At 40.6% G+C, this 20,586-nt stretch overlaps 1 protein-coding gene across 3 annotated transcripts in view; it reads left to right on the top strand.

The window, feature by feature from the left end:
• The window catches only part of sh3rf1.S (SH3 domain containing ring finger 1 S homeolog), a 101,678-nt gene extending 82,676 nt beyond the window's left edge, over positions 1-19,002 (top strand). For 2 of the 3 annotated variants that reach the window (XM_018235930.2, XM_041574820.1), the window contains exons 6-11: positions 2,471-2,619; positions 6,855-7,025; positions 11,806-12,086; positions 14,677-15,005; positions 15,888-16,228; positions 18,540-18,997. In XM_018235930.2, the coding sequence (XP_018091419.1) occupies positions 2,471-2,619; positions 6,855-7,025; positions 11,806-12,086; positions 14,677-15,005; positions 15,888-16,228; positions 18,540-18,708 (1,440 nt within the window). In that variant the 3' untranslated portion in view covers positions 18,709-18,997. 3 annotated transcript variants of the gene reach the window in all.
• Positions 19,003-20,586: the final 1,584 nt, after the last annotated feature.

The following is a 20,586-nucleotide window of genomic DNA, read 5'->3' on the forward strand; positions in this document are numbered from 1 at the left end:
AATAGATTAACCTGAGTAAACCGCTCTAGAAACTGTTTCCGTTTAGGATAGCAGCTGCCATATTAGCTTGGTGTGACATCACTTCCTGCCTTAGTCTCTCCCTACTCCCTCATAGCACTGAGCTCAGATTACAGCAGGGAGGGAGAAGGGAGGGGGGAGAGGAACAAACTGAGCATGCTCAAGCCCTAGCCCTGGAGGTTTAAGCTGAAAACAGGAAGTCTGATACAGAAGCCCATGTAGAATGACAGAAATGTGGTGTTTTTTTTCAGAGCAGCATCACTTTGAGGGTTTACTGGTGTATTTATATTGACCTTTCTGATAAAGCTTACTTAATTTTAGCCTTTCCTTCTCCTTTAAAGCTGTATTTGCATAGGCCCTAACTAATTTCTTCTTGTACCCCTGTATCTTACAAAGAGAATCCACAGGGAGGTTGCCGTACTGCAGCTTTATGAGATAATGTGTTTCGTGTAGTATTTTCAGTGTGATTCACATAGAAAAGGAAGTGGTCTCAGTCTGGACACATTACTGGGATACACGGGAACAAATAAGACCAGTTATCAACTGTAACCGAATAGTCCCAGGAACTCCTCAGAACAAAACAACTTTGATTAGCATGCCAGGGCTGTTGTCAGGGGCTGAATGGAGGCACTCATCAATTTGCTAAAATTAAAACTACATTTGTCTATCGGTATCAGGAATACTTGAATACTTTCCAGGGTGCCTTTAAATTTGGCTGCTGGACCGTTGCAAATGTTCCCAAACAAAGGCTTGTGCATGGGGGCCTAGAAGAGAAGAAAAGAGGCTGGTTGTGTGTCTATTTAACCCCCTTTCTACCACTGAATCAATTCATAAGGCAACAACCATATGAAGGTGAAGCTCCACTGATTCAGTTCATCCTGGTTGCTGGAGAATGCTGGGAGTTGTAGTTAACAGGAGCTGCATTCATTTCCCTGACATAACTAGCTTTTGGAAATAGATCTCACACTTTTCATGCCGGAATGAGGGCCGGACTGGCGATTGAAAACCATATCCTTCTTCTTACCCAGACAAGCCTTAAGCTTTTGGTTTAGCCTGGAGGTGCACAAGTGCCACGTGGATTGTAATATTTTATTTCAATTCTCATTGTTGAGGAAAATGTATTTGTGCTTTCCCTAATTAGATTGTCTTTCTTATTCTCGGCAGCAGGGAGCTGTAAAGACCCAGCTTAGAGACGTGGCTTTGAGGCCAGCCGGCTATTGTTTGTCGGTTTTCTCTGGAGTGTTGGTATTATTGTCTGATGTTTTATGGATTACAGCGCCAACAATTGCACTGCTGAGTTTCAAAGGCAATCTTACATGCTTATTGAAGGTTTCCTACCCACTGATACATTTCAAAGAGTTGTCACTTTAATAGAGAGTTAAAAAATGAAGTCATAGTGGAAATGGAAGCACAAACCCCACATCAAAAGGCTTTTAAATCCCCCCACAGCAGTGTATTCAGGTGTTCTGCATTGCATTACAAGAGATCACTCGTATAGCCAATATGGCTGTCATGGGGTGCTGGGAATTATGTGTACAGGCTGGATGTGCTGGGAGTAATCCATGACAAGCAGGGTTCAGTTTACTGGCAGCAGCATATGTTGCATAATTTTTTTGTTATTTATGCATTTATAACATAATACAACATTGGTTCAACAACTTATTGCATTCTTATTTCCAATATATCTCCGATACATCTAAGTTAATTCGATATTAGCAGTCTACACCTGATATCGTCTGGCAGTTGGATCTTGGGGAGGTGTGTCGGTTTCCCTTCTTAATCTCAGGGGAGCGGCAAGATGGCATTAGTTTATAGTTTCCACCCACTCACCCCAAACCTTATCATATTTATGCGGGCAGGCATCCTCTTGCCACATGAGTAAGTTGTATCAGTGGGAGATGCCCTCTGATTGAGCCAACTGATGAGTGATGAAGAGGAGTAGAATGAATGATTGTAGAAGAATAGATTTCCTTGCATAAAATAACAAGATTCTAAACAGAATACGAGCTGCCGAGTCTAAACCAATATCATCTAAGATACTAAAAAGGCAAGTCTTGGGTGAGAGTATTTTCGGTAGGGACGTTGTGTTCTGGATGAAATTTAGGACTCGTTCCCAATAGTGGTAGATTTGTGGGCATAACCATATTAGATGGAAGTAGGCATTGCATTTAGGGCAGCAGAAAGAGTCCAGGATTCCCATACAATGTAGTCTTAGGGGGGTCAGGTGGCGGCATATGTTGCATAATTAGTGCCTGGTATCTGCTCCACCGTCACTCTTGAGTGGGCTGGTTTGTACCCAGGGAAACCTGCCAATCATATTAAAGACAAATGACCAGCTATTGACTACCGCTTTTTATGAGAAATATGTTATTAGTGAGTGTGTTTATATAATTGCATATTTAGCTACGCAAATAAAAATAACATCTAGTCTTCTACTCTCTGCTTCTTACAGGATATGAATCCTCCTCTTCTTCCTCCTCCACCAATGGCCACTCCTGTTATCACGTCGGCTTCCTCCGGAGCTGCTGCCGTGGCCCAGAGAAATATTATTGGTCCTGTTGAGCAAGTTCCACACTTGAGGACATCTGCAAGACCCAGTGTGTAAGTTAATGCTTATGTATACTCTTTTATTCTACAGATGTCATCAGGTTACTGATGTGCACAAAGCACAGTCCTAGCCATCGGAGCCCCAGTCTAAAGTTGCTGTTGGGTTCTGGCTTTACACTGACACTGAGGCATTGCAACCGCCACTTGTGTCTACTGTAATGGTGCTGCCACTATCTTCCTTCCATGTTGCCTTCTTCAGGGCAATTAGAACATCTTAGTGTGATAATAGAGTCTTATGACATACCAGAAAGGTGCCTCAGTTACAAAATGTTTCTTTTTTATTTTCTTTTTTATACTCTAAAGTATAAAATGTAATTCCTAAACCAGCAAGTGTATTTTTTTTAATTGCAATATGAGCTTTCAGAAAGAGCCAGCACTTTAGGATGAAACTACTTTCTGGCAGGCTGTTGTTTTACCTATTCAATGTAACTGAATAAGGGATGCACCGAATCCACTATTTTGGATTCGGCCGAACCCCCGAAAGATTTGGCCGAATCCGAATCCTAATTTGTATATGCAAATTAGGAGTGGGAAGGGGAAACCATTTTTTACTTCCTTGTTTTGTGACAAAAAGTAATGCGATTTCCCTCCCCGCCCCTAATTTGCATATGCAAATTCGGATTTGGTCGGGCAGAAGTATTCGCTGCGAATCCGAATCTTGCTGAAAAAGGCCGAATCCTGGATTCGGTGCATCCCTAAACTGAATGTATCGCAGTGGGACCTAGATTTTACTGTTGAGTGTTGTTCTTAGACAGTGATCCCCAACCAGTAGCTGCTCTCCAACCCCTTGGATGTTGCTCCTAGTGGCCTCAAAGCAGGAGCTTATTTTTGAATTCCAGGCTTGGAGGCAAGTTTTGGTTGTATAAAAACCAGGTGCACTACGAAACAGAGCATCAATCTAGGTTCACAATCCACATAGGGGCTACCAAATGGCCAATCACAGCACTTATATGGCAACCCAAAAACATTTTTCATGCTAGTGTTGCTCCCCAACTCCTTTTACTTCTGAATGTTGCTCACGGGTTCAAAAGGTTGGGGCTCCCTGTTCTTAGATCTACCAGGGAGCTGTTCCCATTGTTCTGCTGAAGGGCTGTTGGGGGGAAAGGAGGGAGTAATATCGCAGCAGTAAAGAGTGACTTAAGTATTTCAGAGCACAAGTCACTTGGCTGGGGGCACCTGGGAAAGTGACAACATTTCTATCCCCATGTCAAAGTTCAAAATTTAATATAAAAAAATCTATTTGCTCTTTTTAAAAATGGATTTCAGTGCAGAATTATCTGGTTACCTTCCCACTGTTCTGTTGTTAGGCTGCTGGGGGAAAGGGAGGGGGCGATATCACTCCAGCAGTAAAGAATGACTGAAGTTTATCAGAGCACAAGTCACATGACTGGGGGCAGCTGGGAACTGACAATATGTCCAGCCCCATGTCAGATTTCAAAATTAAAATAAGAAAATCTTTTTACTCTTTTGAGAAATGGATTTAAGTGCAGAATTCTGCTGGAGCAGCACTATTAACTGATGCATTTTGGGAAAAAAATTTTTTTCCCATGACAGTATCCCTTTAAGGATGAGACATTCTGCTGTTTCTGGTGAGTGCCCTGTAAGAGGTTGCTGTGTTGCAGTGGAATAAACATATATTTAAAGGGAATCTATTTATGGCAAGCAAGTAACTGTATTTGCACAAGGTTTTGTGTATGTGTTTATGCAGCCAGAGCGAGATGGGTAGTGAAGCCTTTGAGCAGTACATTGATATTTCAGAGATATGTCTGTTCAGTGCTGCCATGTGGAACAGAACAACATTATCTATCACATAGTAGCACAGTGCTCTGAGACCGGCTCATATCCCAAAATCTGCTGGATATTTCCTTCTTCCTTTAACTAATGCCTCATCCAGTTTTATTTTCCTGATCCAGATGTTCAGTAGGAATATCTGTTCCTGATTATCCACAAGGTAGCTATTGATCAGCCAAGCAAATATCTTCCTAGAATATTGGCGCCTCCATTTCATAAAGATAACCCAAGGAAAGTGGATTACGCTGATTGGGTGAGAGCATTCCTGCTCCATGTGTTTATCATTATATGCTGCGGGCAGACTTCAAAGTTTGCATTTGAATGGAAACACTTGGACTTGTACAGTACAAACGCTTACTATTGAAAATGGTTTGGTTTAAGAAGTGAGACATATTATTGTGTCTGGTAATTTCAGACGGCATTAAAGGCAAACTATGGTTTGTAGGCGATATTTTCCATGGCGAAAGATTCCAGGTGCTTGGCATGATGTCCTTACAGCCTAAATATTTCCTGAATCAGTGCTATTGAGGTCCAGGCCCAGGTATATATAATATTATGGCTGGCAGGGCCTGGAAGTAGTGTATGAAGTGATTGATATGTCTATCTAAAGCCCATCTGGAGCATATTTGTGTAGGCCTCATCTGTATACTCAATGTACACAATATCATGGCTCTCCCAATGAAGAATGGATCTCCAATCATTACAGTCTCTAGCCCTTTCACTGCTTTACATCAACACCAAAGAATTGGACAGCACTCCGATCAAAAAGAAATACAGGTTTATTGCATACTCCTGCAGGGATCCTACGCCCTACCTGTTTCGGGGAATCAATCCCTTAATAATAGGCATACATCCTACATCCTTTCACTGCTTTATGCTCCAAAGAATCCACTGTTTTCAGTAGTCGTACAATGTGGAATACAGTGAATCCTCGATTTTAAGTACCCTGATTTTACGTTGTCCAGCATTTACATTTTTTATTTGTGGTCCCACCAATGTATAATGCATTTCAATGGGTGCATTTCTCTGATTTTATGCAGTGTTTTCCCAGATTTTACATCAAACTTTTGTCCTGATGTTCTCAAAAATTACTGTTTGTCCTCTATCAATGTTATTATTTGTGAATTAAAGAGGTTTAAAGGAAAACTGTACTCCCAAAATGAACACTTAAGCAACAGATAGTTTACATCATATTAAAGGGCATATTAAAGAATCTTACCAAACTGGTCTATATATTTAAGTAAATCTTGCCCTTTTACATCTCTTGCCTTGAGCCACCATTTTCTGATGGTCTCTGTGCTGCCTCAGAGATCACCTGACCAGAAATACTACAACACTAACTGTAACAGGAAGAAGTGTGGAAGCAAAAGACAGAACTCTGTCTTTTAATTGGCTCATGTGACCTAACATATACAGTATAGTTTGTTGGTATGTTTGTGTGCACAGTGAATCGTACGATCCCAGGGGGGCAGCCCTTATTTTTTAAAATGGCAATTTTCTATTTATGAAAAGTATATTATTATGAAAATGGTTTATTTACATGAAGCAGGGTTTTACATATGAGCTGTTTTATGCAATATCTTTTTATAGAGACCTACATTGTTTGGGTCGTATCATTTTCCTTTAAAGAATTGTTCAGTATAAAAATAAAAACTGGGTAAATGGCTAGGCTATGCAAAATAGTTAGGCAAAAATGTAATGTATAAAGGCTGGAGTGACTGGATGTCTAACAGAACACTACTTCCTGCTTTTCAGCTCTCTTGGTTTCCACTGACTGGTTACCCTGGTGACCAGGCAGTAACCGATTTGTGACTTGAAGGGAGGCCACATGGGACATAACTGTTGCTTTAGAATTTGAGCTGAATGCTGAGGATCAATTGCAAACTCACTGAACAGTTATGTTCCATGTGGTCCCCCTTCAAGTCGATGACTAACTCAGAGTTAGAGAGCTGAAAAGCAGGAACTTTGGCTAACTAACTATATTAGAAACATTTTTTATTTTGCACAGCCTATCACATATTTATCCATTTTTTATTTTCACACTCAACTGTTCCTTTAAAATACTAACCAGATGTATATTTTCCCATGGTTCTGCCTGTAAATGGTCAATTCCAATAAGTCTGGCCCTTATACAGTCCTGCACCAATCACTTATTGCTTTAGGTTGTGTATGTGACTATATGACTTGCACACGCCCCCCATAGTGTAACATTAACGCTGCAATGTTTAACCCTTGTTATTAACCCAGTAAATATTGTATCTCAAAGTAAATTGGACTCCTGTGCATATATCCTTTCAGTACTTGAAGAAAAAGTTACTTTAACACATTTCCCTGATTTTACATTTTCCTGGATTTCGCTTAATTTTTTCCTGGTCCCCTGATAAATGTAAAATGGGGCTTCTACTGTAGTTGTAAATAGTGAATTTGTCTCTCTTCAGGTTCATTGCTATCTATCCTTATATCCCACGAAAGGAGGATGAGCTGGAACTGAGGAAAGGTGAGATGTTCTTGGTGTTTGAGCGCTGCCAGGACGGCTGGTTTAAAGGAACTTCCATGCACACCAGCAAGATTGGCGTGTTCCCTGGAAACTATGTGGCACCAGTCACTAGGTGAGTTTTTAGTGTAATATGTGAATTCAGATTAACAGATGTTTCTGACCCATGTTCTCTGAAGCAGTCACATGGGACAGTCTGTGGCTAAAGCAGGGCCCATGGCCTTACCTGATACGTCAGTGGCAGCTTTAAGCACTGTAGATGAAAGGCAGACAGAGGCAACCCCTGCAATATTGTTCTGATGGTTTAAAGGAACAGTAACACCAAAAAATGAAAGTGTTTTAAAGCAATGAAAATATAATGTAGTGTTGTCCTGCACTGGTAAAACTGATCTGTTTGCTTCAGAAACACTACTATAGTTCATATAAATAAGCTGCTGTGTAGCAATGGCGGAAATTGAAAAATGGCTATATGGCACAGGTTAACTAATGGATAACAGATAACACCATTAGACAGACAGAGCTTATCTGCTATCTGCTGTATAACCTGAGCCTTTTCTCCTTTGAATGGCTGCCCCCATTGCTACACAGCAGCTTATTTATATAAACAATAGTAGAGTTTCTGAAGCAAACACACCAGTTTTACCAGTGCAGGGCAACACTGCATTATATTTTCATTACTTTAAAACACTTTTATTATTTGACGTTACTGTTCCTTTAAAGGGGTTGTTCACCTTCCAAACACTTTTTTCAATTTAGTTGTTTTTAGATTGTTCCCTAGAAATAATGACTTTTTCCAATTACTTTCCATTATTTATTTTTTACGTTTTTTCCAAAATCTAAGTTTAAAGTTGAATGTTCCTGTCTCTGGTGTTTCAGTCTGGCAGCTCAATAATCCAGGTGCAGATTCTGAACTGTTACAATTTTGCAACATTTAGTTGATACATTTCTCAGCAGCATCTCTGGAGTATTAGCAACTATTGTATCAATTCTAACAGCTGCCTGTAATGAAACCCAGAGATTCTGCTCAGCAGGGACAAAGATAAGAAATGTATCAACTAAATGTATCAATTTAGAACTGTTTACAGGATCGGCGACCCCCCCTCCCAGAGCTGCTTCAGAAGGAGAGAAATGACACTTTATACTTCAATATTAGAAAAACCGTGACACATAGAAAATAGAAAGTCATTGGAAAAAGTCGTTATTTCTGGTGATCTATCTGATAACAACTAGTTGTTTGAAGGTGAACAACCCCTTTAAGGCTGTGTGCTGCCTGGCACTGTACATTATGGAACAACATTCTACTAGAAAATCTTGTAAAAAGTAAATAATCTCAATGGGCTGGGTTTGCCTCCAATAAGGATTAATTCTATTTTAGTTTGGATCAAGTACAATGTACTGTTTTATTATTATAGAGAAAAAGGAAGTCCTTTTTAAAAATGTGGATTATTTGGAGTCTATGGGAGAGATCCATTCCGTAATTCGGAGCTTTTTGAATAATGGGTTTCCAGATAATGAACCCCAAACCTTCAGTTTTCAGTCTGGTTTGGATTTATATCAGGGGTGCTCCTCTTGCAGCCCTCCACCTGTTACTGAAATACCAAATGGCATAGAGTTCCATCCTTGCATTGGGGGTCACATCTTTACTGTACACCACAGGGTCCCCCTACTACAACTCCTGCTTTGAATTAATCCAAACCTATTATAAATGTTTATTATCTTGTATACGTAGTGTAATATTATGAGCGAGGGCTCTTAATTACTTGGCATTAGCCCACCAAGAGTTTCTCATTTTTATACAAGCCCTGTAATTGCTGCTGTTCAACATCCACCTCCTTTCTAGTGATGAATATCAGTATCTAAGTGCAGGGGCAGCTGCTTTTACTGTCGGGGACCAGCTTCATAAGAAAGAGTCTTTGGGTTATATTTATTAAAGAGTGAAGTTAGAGTTCGCCACAGTCTACTAGAGTGAAATTCCACCACTCTCAGTTAATTTCTATGGGGATTTTCAATGGGTGCAAGTGAAAATTCACCCATTGATGAGTTTGCCTTTGAAAATCCCAGACTGTTATTACTATTAATGGCAACTGCCTGTCACTGCACAGACCAGTTTAATTGTGGCCCTAAAAATATATGTTTGCAAGCTAAAATTAAGCAGTTGTCATTAATATCAGTTGCAGTCTGTGCTGAAGGGATCATGTGCTATTGGCGTTTGTCATTAATCTAAGGGTAATAGTTTTAAATTGTCTCATGAAAACCTTTTCTGTATAAACTGACCTACCTGCCTGCCATTAATTATGTCTATGTACAAAATGTTTGTGAATATTCTCATTCATCCATGTCATAGTATACGTGTAGAAATAAGTCAAATCAACTGGACTTTCTGTGTTTTTTCTTTGAAGATGCTTTACCAGTCATCGACTGGCTTTTTCAATTCAGCATATTCTCGTATAAGCAGGGCCGCCGTTAGAAATCACGGGGCCCTGTACAATTTTTGGGGCCACGCCCACCCTGGCCCCCCAAGCCCACCCCAGATCCCACTCACTCCACATTACAGTTAAAAGACCACACAGACATCAGCGCTTAAAAAGGTAACCCCCCCACACACAAGTTATAAAAAGCTATTGGGGACCAGAGCCCCCCTATAAGTTAAAACAAAATTTTTAAAAGCGTTGGTGTTAGGGCCCCCTTACAAGTAAAAGAAAAATTGGTACCCCCTAAGAACATTTTTATTTTTTTTAAAAAACATTGGCACCAGGGCCCCCCCACAAAGGTTTTTTTTTTAAAAGCATTGGTGCCAGGGCCCCCCTTACAAGTAAAAAAAATTGGGACCGCAAAGAATTTTTTTTTTAAAAAAACATTGGCACCAGGGCCCCTCTTACAAGATGAAAAAAAATTGGGGCCCCAAAGAATATTAAAAAAAAAACATTGGTGCCAGGGGCCTATAAAGTATTAAAATAATACATTGGTGGCCAGGGGATTAAAAAAACACACACATTGGTGTTCAGAGGAATTGAACTTGTGGCTTCAGGACTTCAACTTCGCCTCCTTTTGTGACTTTGGGTCTTTTCAGCACTTCAGGACTTCAATTTCGGCTGTTTTCGTGACTTCGGGTCTTTTGGTGCTTCGGGACTTCTGCATTTCGGCTGTTCGGGACTTCGGAAGGAGGCAGCACGGTTTTGGCACTGTCAAGGGGGGCCCGGCTCTTTCAAAAAGTTCAGCACTGCCGGGCCCCCCTTCAGGCCCAGGCCCGGTACACTTGTACCCCCTGTGCCCCCCTGATGGCGGCCCTGCGTATAAGTTTAAGGGTTTTCTCCCCAAGTCCAATTGATTTGACTTATTTCTAAAGATATATCAGGCGTTAGAGGGAATACTATACATGTTTTTTAACTACTGATGTGAATAAAATATATATTTTTTACTTAATAGCATGCTTTGGAGAAATTATTGAGTTTAAAGATATACCATGACCTGAATGAATGAGAATCTTTATCAGCATATTGCAACTCATTTTGGGGAGAAAACCCTTAAACTTGTACGGGAATATGCTGAATTGAGAAAGCCAGTGTGATGACTGGTGAAACTTTGCAATATAAATTCATTACACAATTTCTATGTTGTTTAAGTTATTTGTATATGTATTGCTATTGAAAGCAGCGATTGTCTTTCCCTTTCTAATCACTGTCCTGCTGACTGTTGACAGTCAGACAAGACAAGACCTTTGTTTGCTGGGAAACTAAAACTTTTGCAACATTGTTTAAAGTGGAACTATTGGGGAAATGAAAATGTACTATAGCCTTCTTTGTACTGTAATAAGAAACTTTCTAAATACAATCAATTAAATATTCTGTAACATTTCTGAAATAATCAAATTTATGTTCACTATTCCTCTTTCAGCATCTGTTTCTCCTCATTCTGTCTTTATTCAGGAGTTGGGTGTCAGATGAATGATCCAATATATCTTATAAGGGGCTCCTTTTGCCTAGAAAATGTATTAGAGCTCACTCTATTAAAATCTTCAGACATCCTGTCTCTCTACTTGCAGAATTTCTGCAAAAGGCAGTTATTTGATTGGATTTTGTTTGTACTGGAATCAGTTATTTGAGTGAGCTCTAATACATCTGCTAGGAAAGGAAGCCCCCCCCCCTATAAGATATATTGGATCTAACTGTCAATTAATATCTGACACTCAACTGCTGCATGAAGAGAAACTGATGCTGATAGAGGAATAGTGAAGATTAACTTGATTATTTCAGAAATGATGTAGAACTTTTAGTTGATTGTATTTAGAAAGTTTCTTATTCCAGTCAGTGTCGGACTGGCCCGGCGGGAGACCGGGAAAATACCCGGTGGGCCCCGACCCTAGTGGGCCCCCGCCGGGCCAGACCCCCTCTCCCAAACAGTTTTTAAAAAAGAAATTCGGCACATCGCAGCGCCGTTTGCGCATGCGCAACGTTTACGCGTGCGCGCCTAGCGCCGTTTGCGCATGCGCGATGCGCCGCCTTGGCAATTATACCAAGCGGCGATTCACCTTACAAGTAGGTGGGGGGGGGGGGCCCTGGACACCAGTCCCGGTGGGCCCCGGGCCCCCCAGTCCGACCCTGATTCCAGTATGAAGCTTATAATAAATTTTCTTTTTCGCGATAGATCTCCTTTAAGAAGTAACAATCAGGAGTGAAATGAAGGAGTGAATGCTGCTTTCAATAGCAATGGTTTTTACAAATAACTTTAAAAGCACTGAAAATGTTTAATAAATTTATATTGGAAACTTGCTTAAAATTATGTTGTTGTTTATTGAGTTTATTTAATTTTGGGGTTGACTTGCCCTTTAACTGGGAAAAGAATACTCCCCACACATTTATTTATTTTTTTAAAGAATATCTCTGTTTATTTTATAGGGCATTAACAACTGCAACACCTGCAAAAGTTGCCATGGCCACAGCTACTACCAGCAATGTGGTGAACTTGGTAACACCAACACCTCCGGGGGCTCCGTGTCAGAAACTGCCAGTGAGTGGAGTGGAGTTTGCCAAGACCAGCAGCACAAATGGGGTCTCACCAGCTGGTGTCCCTGGCTGTCATATCCAGACTAGTCCTCAGTCCAAGGTTCTGCTGCATATGAGCGGCCAAATGACAGTTAACCAAGCCCGCAATGCTGTCCGAACAGGTAATAAGGATGGTAAGGCATCTTGCATATCAAGCTTAGGCTGCCGATTCTAGTATATATAGAATATAATTCACAAAAGCCATGAATATCCTGTAAATTATATCCTTATAAACGGTGAGTTCTGATGTAATTTCTGTCACATGACTCACTGAAACTTGTGTATTATAATAAATAAAGTACCCCCAGTTGCAAAATATGAGGATATTATAAGTTACCTTGGAGTTCCATGACCTGTATAAAAACACGAGGCTAACTTATAATATCCTTATATTTTACAAGAGGGGGTACTTTATTCACTATATAATGTACCCCCTGCTGTAAATTATAGGGATACTTGTGCCCCAAAGGTGTCTGATATTACAATCCAGTTGAAATTAATATTCTGTGACACGGAGCACTCCGGGGCTAAAATCATACTTTTATTTCATTTAAAATCATGGAGCGCACAAAAGATACACACTTGACGCGTTTCGTTCATCAAACCACTTCCTCATAAGCATGATTTGCTTGAGTCCACCTGAACAAAGATTCAAAAAACACACCTCCTAAAAACATTAAACCTTAAAGCTCTACATATTCTCACTCGGAGGGCATATAAGTGGAAGGTTTGTATTCTCATTAAGTTAATGCTCATCAATTTGTCAATCAATTAGTGCAATCTAAATACAATCTTGTATAACAATCCAGTTGTTCTGATTATGGCTTTTTCTGTGGAGGAATTGCATGTCAGTCGTGCTGTTTCAGATGGTCGCGGCTGGGGGGATCACTGAGATACTCACTCTGGTCTAGAAGATGGAGGCTCAGCCTTTCTTTGTTCCAGGAGTTGCAGAACTACAGCTTTCTACAGTCCCCACAAACTGATACTGATGGGTAGTAGTCGCAGAGCCAAGGTCATGCATCGCAGACAACCTGACAATGCCAATAGTTAGATTTAGTTAGAATTCACTGTGATATGCCTTCAAAGTACAGTCTCATATTTTCTCTATTAGCTAATGGTCATCCTGATGTGCCTTTTAAGCCAGAGCGCAATATAGATTCGAAGCAGCAAGCTAAAATAATCGGAGCTGCTTTCATTGGGTGACATCTTGATTGAGCAATACCCACTTCTAGGGATGGGCGGATTTGTCCCATTTGTTTCGCCAAAAATTTGGCCCATTAAAGTCTATGGTCATCAAAAAAATGTTGCCGCACAGCGAAATTTTTTTTGACGCACGCCGCCATATAAGTCTATGGGCATCATTTTTTTGGCGAAACAAGGCGAAAAAATTCACCGATCCATATTTATTTCCACTCCAAGCAGACGCTTTATGGCTCAAGGAAGACAAATGCAGAAAATGCTTCGCTCAAAAGTGAAATTGTCAGCTCACTTTTACTGCTGGAAGGGGAGCACTGCCTGTTAGAAATGGCCATTTCTAGCCAGATCCCATACATCTGTTCCTATGCTCGTAAGTTACAGAGCTCTTTATTAAATTCGCAAGTACAAATTGATGAAATGGTGACAAAAAATTAATTCAGTTCTTTGGGAGTTCAGTCAAAGGTTGTACTAAATATCACATTTTTACTTTCCAGCCAAATATGCAGGATTGCGATGGTTATTTGGCTAAAGGCAAGAATAAAACCTTCAATGTGGGTCTATAAAATAAGGCTGAGAAAACACTGTTATTTTCTAATATGTTCATTTAAATTTATTGGGCTCGTGGCTGTTCTTAATTCCACCTAAAAGCAGGCCCTAATAATGAGAAGGAAAGCGAATACCGGCATTTCCTCCACTTAAAACCAATTCAATTAGATGAAACTGCTATTGGGACGCAATATTCTGAGAACATTCTGAGTAAATGAAGCCCCTCTGGGTATGTGGGTCAGTGCGCTTTACATTCAGTTTGGGGTAGGTTGCATCCTAAAGCTTTAGATCCAATCAAACTTGTCCTTACAGAGCAATATTGTACAATCTGTGGCCTTCCAGCTGCTGAAAGATGGGGGGGTGTTGTCTGGAGGGCCACACTTTCAGAATTACTATCTGTGAGTTTGAATTGAAGCCATGTGCCATCCAACATTGATCAAGGCCTTGTATTAAAAGGCTAAAGATACAGGTATGGGATTCGTCATCTGGAAACCCTGTTATCCAGAAAGCTCTTAATTACAGAAAGGCCCTTTATCCAGATAATATAATGTTTTAAAACTGATTTCCTTTTTCTCTGTAATAATAAAACAGTACATTGTACTTGATCCCAACTAAGATATAATTAATCCTTATTGGAAGTAAAACCAGCCTATTGGGTTTATTTAATGTTATTATTTTCTAGCAGACTTAAGGTATGAAGATCCAAATTACGGAAGATCCATTATCCAAAAAGCCCTAGGTACAGAACATTCAGCAAAACAGGTCCCATACCTGTACATATAAACATTTCCATTGTTAGACACCCTGTTATAGTTCCTGTTTAAAATCCTTCTACCCAACTCCTCCACCTGATCAATAATCTGTAATTATCAGAAACCAGTGATTCATCAATCCTGCTTTTTTTTTTTTTATAATGATTTCATAAGAAATACTGTAAACTGCCTTTGCTTTCTGACTTTTTATTCTTTCTTTTCTCCGTAGCTGCGGCACACAGCCAGGATCGTCCAACAGCTGCTGTGACTCCCATCCAGGCTCAGACCCCTGCTGCATCTGCTCTCCCCCAACAGGCTGCCGCTTCACAGCAAGTGCCACCTCCACTTTCAGCTCCAGCTGCTTACATTAATGCTGCAATGAACATTAGCCGGCCAAGTGTGCCGGCAGCATCGGCAGCCTCCTCTGCTCTTCCCACCACTGCATTTGAAGCAGAATCCAGTTGGAAGTCTAGCTCTGGACTTTCTGGGTGTTCCTTTTCTGAAAATGTTTCTGCACCTTTAAATTCTGCTGTTAATAAACAAGATAAAGATAGTAAGGTGGGTATACTCGATTTATAGGCCATAGCTCCATCCTGCTGATAAATTAATCCAGTCTGCCTGAACATAGACAAGACCTGCAGTGAGCCAAAAGTAATGTAACTCTTGCTCCAGACAGGTCCTATATTATAGTGCATGGAGTATTATGGTCTACCCATCCAATTGTATAGAGAGTCTCATCCTGTACTGCACAGGGAATCACAGTTTGGTCGCAGATAAAATGACTTGGCTCAATGCTGTCTGCCAAAATCTTGTTACTCCAGGCTGTTTTATGAAGTCGCTTTATGAGCAGTTACTAAAACACAAACTTTCAGTTTACAGTTTAATCTCTGCCTGTTCTTGATTTCTGCCTAATGACAGTATTACCTGAAACAGCTTATGTCTTGCCTACCTAAGTGTATGGACATTGGTGTTTTATTTAGGCATCTACATGTTACACGCAACAAAATGAACAGTCGCACATCCTTGATCCAATTAGCCTGGTGCACAATATTAGAGGATCCGGCAACCTCACAATCAGAGTAGGAAGAAGATATCGGCACACAAGGCATGCATGTTACAGGGAGTACCCACATTATGGCATTCCGCACAATAAAACAAACACTGTACTCCCTGCAATATGCATGCCTTGTGTGCCGATATCTTCTTGATATATCTACAAGTTATACACACATTTACTCACACTGTGTAACCATTACTGAAGGGATATAACGCAGGCATTATGGAACGTTTTGATGAGTTTGCTGTCAATCTGTATTATGAAAATGCCTGTGTAAGCAGCATCATTCTCATTTTCCATTCTCATTCTCAGCAGTTTTTATCTATACAAATTGGTATAAATATATGTTACTGAGTATAACACTGCTTTGTTTCGTCCTGCAGAAAGAAAAGAAGGGCTTGCTAAAGTTACTGTCAGGGGCATCTACAAAAAGAAAGCCTCGCTCTTCTCCACCGCACTCTCCAACCCAAGAAGTGGAACAGACAAATTCAGAAGCAGCAGCAGCAGCGCTGGAGGGAGCTGTAGGGCCAGACATTGTGCCAGTCATTGTCAACGGCCGAGCTGCTCCCTGCACTGTGGATTGTGATTCAGTATCTGCCTCAACTCCGGCACAGGATAACCGCAAGCCTGCTTCCTTGGATAACAACATTCCCATTGCACCTCCACCAAGACAGCCTTGCTCATCACTGGGCTCTGTTCTAAATGATTCCCGGCCTTGTGAAAGGTAAATATGTCAACATTCCACTCCTCTACTGATCGGTCTAGTGTTTGTTTTGGGCCTGTAGCTTGAGGAATACAGCGGCTGTTTATTTAGTGAATTAACAGGTAGTTAGGAACAATTTGCAGCACAATTTAGAATAAATGTGTATTTACGCCTGTGTTGCCCATTATACTGCAGTTTACAATGTTGCACTAATAGCTGAGTTTTTGCTCAGTCTAATATATGCCCTTCTTTTACTTTCTAATAACCCATAACTTATTATCGTGATTCTCAAACGATACAATTGGGCAAGTACAGTGCAATGCAAAACTGCGATTGGCATTGTGTCAGTGGGCAAATCTTCCCAGTGATAAACGAAAGATATACTGTCACAGCTTGAAAGGTTTTATTCTAACATGTTAAGGATTAAAAAATAATAACAATATTGGGGAACACCGACCGTATTAAAGGGATGGATCTGTCTACACAGTTACCATTCCTCTGATGTATTTTCAGTGGTGTAACTAGATGTTACTGGGCCCCACAGTAAATTAATTTTAGGGCCCCAGCATATCCAGACTTTGTCCTTTTTACAAATATATGCTGAAATTGCTCATTAATTTGGGCCTCATGGGGTCCCATATTCTCCTGCAGGGTCTGCTTCATTTGTAGTTACACCCCTGTGTATATTTGTATCTTTGATTAATGCTGTCCTGTTTAACAATGGTACAGATACCACTGGTTCATAATTAGTACTGATACCTGGAGAATGCCCAATGGCTAAGGTTTGCAGGGGTGTGTGAATCAAGGAAGGGTTTGTAGAGGAGGTGTCTGGCATTAGCAGAGGGGGCAGGGTAATGTTAATGGCAGCAGGGGCCCTTGGGGCCAAGTCTTCCAACACTGCAAAGGGTAGAAAAGAGCTTCCTTATTAAATCATTCAAGGGTTAGAAAATATTTGTCTTCCCAGCATCCCCTGGCACAGCTGGAGGGGGGATTATGAGATGCCACCATTAATTTCTAACCCTAAATAAAGTATCTGCATTCTGCCATATATTCTAACAGAGTGCTGTGTTGAGGCTCCCCCTTCATGAAGAACTTTAAAGGAGAACTAAACCCTAAAAATGAATATAGCTAAAAATGCCATATTTCATATACTGAACTTATTGCACCAGCCTAAATTTTCAGCTTTCTCAATAGCAGCAATGATCCAGGACTTCAAACCTGTCACAGGGGGGGTCACCATCTTGGAAAGTGTCCACGACAATCACATGATCACTGGGCTCTGAGCAGCTGTTGAAAAGATAATCTTAGGGGTCGTTGCAAATTATCAAGCAGAAAATGAGGTTGGCCTGTAATATAAGCTACAGGGCCGATTATTAAATTCTGATGCTAGTTGCACTGGTTTCTGTGCTGCCATGTAGTAATTATCTGTATTAATTATTAATCAGCCTTATATTATGACATTTCTATTCTATGATTACTGTATATTGTGAGTGGGTCCCTAAGCTCAGTAAGTGACAGCAGCACAGAGCATGTGCAGTGAATCAGCAGAAAAGAAGATGGGGAGCTACTGAGGCATCTTTGGAGACACAGATGTTTACCGCTAAAGAGTTGTGGTTGCCTTGGGGAGATATAGAATCCCAAAACATTATGTACAACATTTCTACACTACTTCTTTAATTAAACTTTAGTTCTCCTGTAAAAGGAAGCAGGCATAACAAAGACACACATGTATGTCCCTTTTAAAGTGGACCCGTCACCCAGACAGAAAAATCTGTATAATAAAAGTCCTTTTCAAATTAAATATGAAATCCAATTTAAATGTTTTACTAAAGCATTCATAGCTGCTGTAAACTCATTTAAAAATCTCAGCTGTCAATCAAATATTGTCTGCCCCGCCTTTATGCTTAGGCATAGAGGCGGGGCAGACAATTGCTTTCACTTTCCATTCAGCACTTCCTAGATGTCACTGCTCTCTCCACATTCCCCCGTTCTCTTCACCGTTTAATTGTGTAACCAGGGCATGGGGATGGACTTCAGTCCCCTATTCTGGTGCACAAACAAGATTCTGAGATGATACAAGGCTTGTCTTAATAATAGTGTGCATAAAATGGCTCCTGCCTGCTTGTTATAATTATGAATTCCCAGACTGAAGGAAACAAGAGTCAAATAATTTATATAGTGTATAGTTTTTTTGGTTGATGGGTCCACTTTAACTATGCTTGGAGACTTGTTTCCACACACAAATATGAACAGACAAATCTGATAGAGCGGAGCTATATTTGAATTGTGCTCTGTGTCTATAAAGTGTGACTAAAGTGTGTCTTTTCTGCAGATACAGAGTAATGGTATCCTACCCACCCCAGAGCGAGGCAGAACTAGAGCTGAAGGAAGGAGACATTGTATTTGTGCACAAGAAGCGGGAAGATGGTTGGTTTAAAGGCACACTCCAGCGGAACGGCAAAACCGGCCTCTTCCCGGGCAGCTTTGTGGAAAATATTTAACTTTTATTTTGCCACAGAATGAATGAGCACAAGACACGCAGCCACTTCCCAGAGCAAATGTAACTGCACTGAAGAACCATTCAGCATCTTGTAGCTAGGACAGTGGTACCAAGCCTTGTGCCCTATTTAACTACAAACGATCTGAACGAGACTGCTCCATCTGCTGATTTCATATCTCCATGGAATTTTTTCGTTGATGTATTTGTGCCTTGTACTGTTAAGTTTATCAGATTTTTTTTATACTTGTTTTTTTCCCCCACGAATAACAAATAAACTATTGTTTACGAGGCTTTAGATAATAATAATTTATTTCTTGACATTTATGTTGTAATTTTGCAAAGCCTGTCGCTACAGAGAAAACCACGGAATTATAAATGTAACCCTTTATTAATTTATGAAAAGGCGAAAAGGAGAAAAGCTGGATTGTTATGTATAATCCCTTGGATGCCAGAGAGACGTTGGTACCTGCGGGGGAGCCGGACTTATCAGTGGATATGGTCAGTATGTAATGTAGCTGATGGTGGGGGAAAGTCGCAGGGTTGGGTTGGACAGATGGGGCCCTGAGCTCGATGGGGCTTCTATGATGGAAAAAATGTTATATATTGTGCCACAACTGTATTTCAGTATTCAGATTAGGCGTGTCCAGCCAGTGACGCTCAAAGCTTCTGGTAAACTAGAGCCAGACGTTCACTGGATGGATATTTCTGACTATTTTAGATTGGGGTTCCCAGTCTTCCTGCATTGCTTAGGGTTTTATAATGAGGGGCCCCAACTAGGGTTGCCACCTTTTCTGGAAAAAAATACCGGCCTTCCTATATATTTATCTTTTACCCCTATTAATAACATTGGGATCAGCCATCATTTTTACCAGCCAGGCCGGTAAAATACCGGCCAGGTGGCAACCCTAGCCCCAACATGTCTTTTACTCTAGTCCTGAAAGTCTGTAATGCCAGAACACTTCTATTTGCACACAACAACTTGTTCTGTTCTGTTATTCAGCCGCTGTATAAAGGTGTTCATGTTGTGCTCCATTCACGGGACACTACAGATGAAGTTGCTTCTGTTGTAATGGGAAATGTCAGCAAAAATACTAACAGATCTTCTCTCAAGGTCAAGTATTGAGGGGAGGCAACTGTGGGTTTTGGCCACAAATAATATGATATTTCACACAGAGGCTGAGGGATATCAGTTGATAGATGTGGTGGCACTGAAGGACCACTGTGCCCTTAATGTGTTTTTTTTTTTTAATTTTAAGCTGCACTTTGCTAAGAACATGAGCATAGCTATATTAGCTTAAACGGAATCTCTCTGTCAAGGAAAACCCATGCAATTGTCCCTGCTATGAAGTGAGTGCCATTTACATACCCATTTGTGCTGTTGATAGTCTCAGTGATGTCATATTGGCATTTTAAGAAGCTGATAATGATAAGGAATGTATGGATTTAGGGTGAGGGGGGGGGTCCTAATTACTGAGGTCCATAATTCTCTACCCTGTTTGCATTTGAAATGCTAGAGCAGGGGTCCTCAATCTATTTTATTTTTACTTGTGAGCCACATCCAATTGTAAAATGAGTTGGGAAGAAGCAACACAAGCATAAAACATAGGGTTCCAAATTAGGGCAGTGATTGGCTATTTAGTAGCCCTATGAGGAATGGCAGCCCACAGAAGGCTCTGTTTGGTGCTGCGCCTGCTTTTTATGCAGCCAAAAGTTGCCTCAAAGCCAGGAATTCAAAAATAAACACCTGCCTTGAGGCCAATGGGAGCAACATTCACGGGGTTGGTGAGCATATCTCCCTACTGTAACTGTAAAAATTCATGTACATTACAATGGGGGTAAATATCAAAATGTGGGATGGTTTTGTAATATCTGAAAAGTG

The sequence above is a fragment of the Xenopus laevis genome, chromosome 1S (genome assembly GCF_017654675.1).
Source record: "Xenopus laevis strain J_2021 chromosome 1S, Xenopus_laevis_v10.1, whole genome shotgun sequence".
Lineage (NCBI taxonomy): Eukaryota > Metazoa > Chordata > Amphibia > Anura > Pipidae > Xenopus > Xenopus laevis.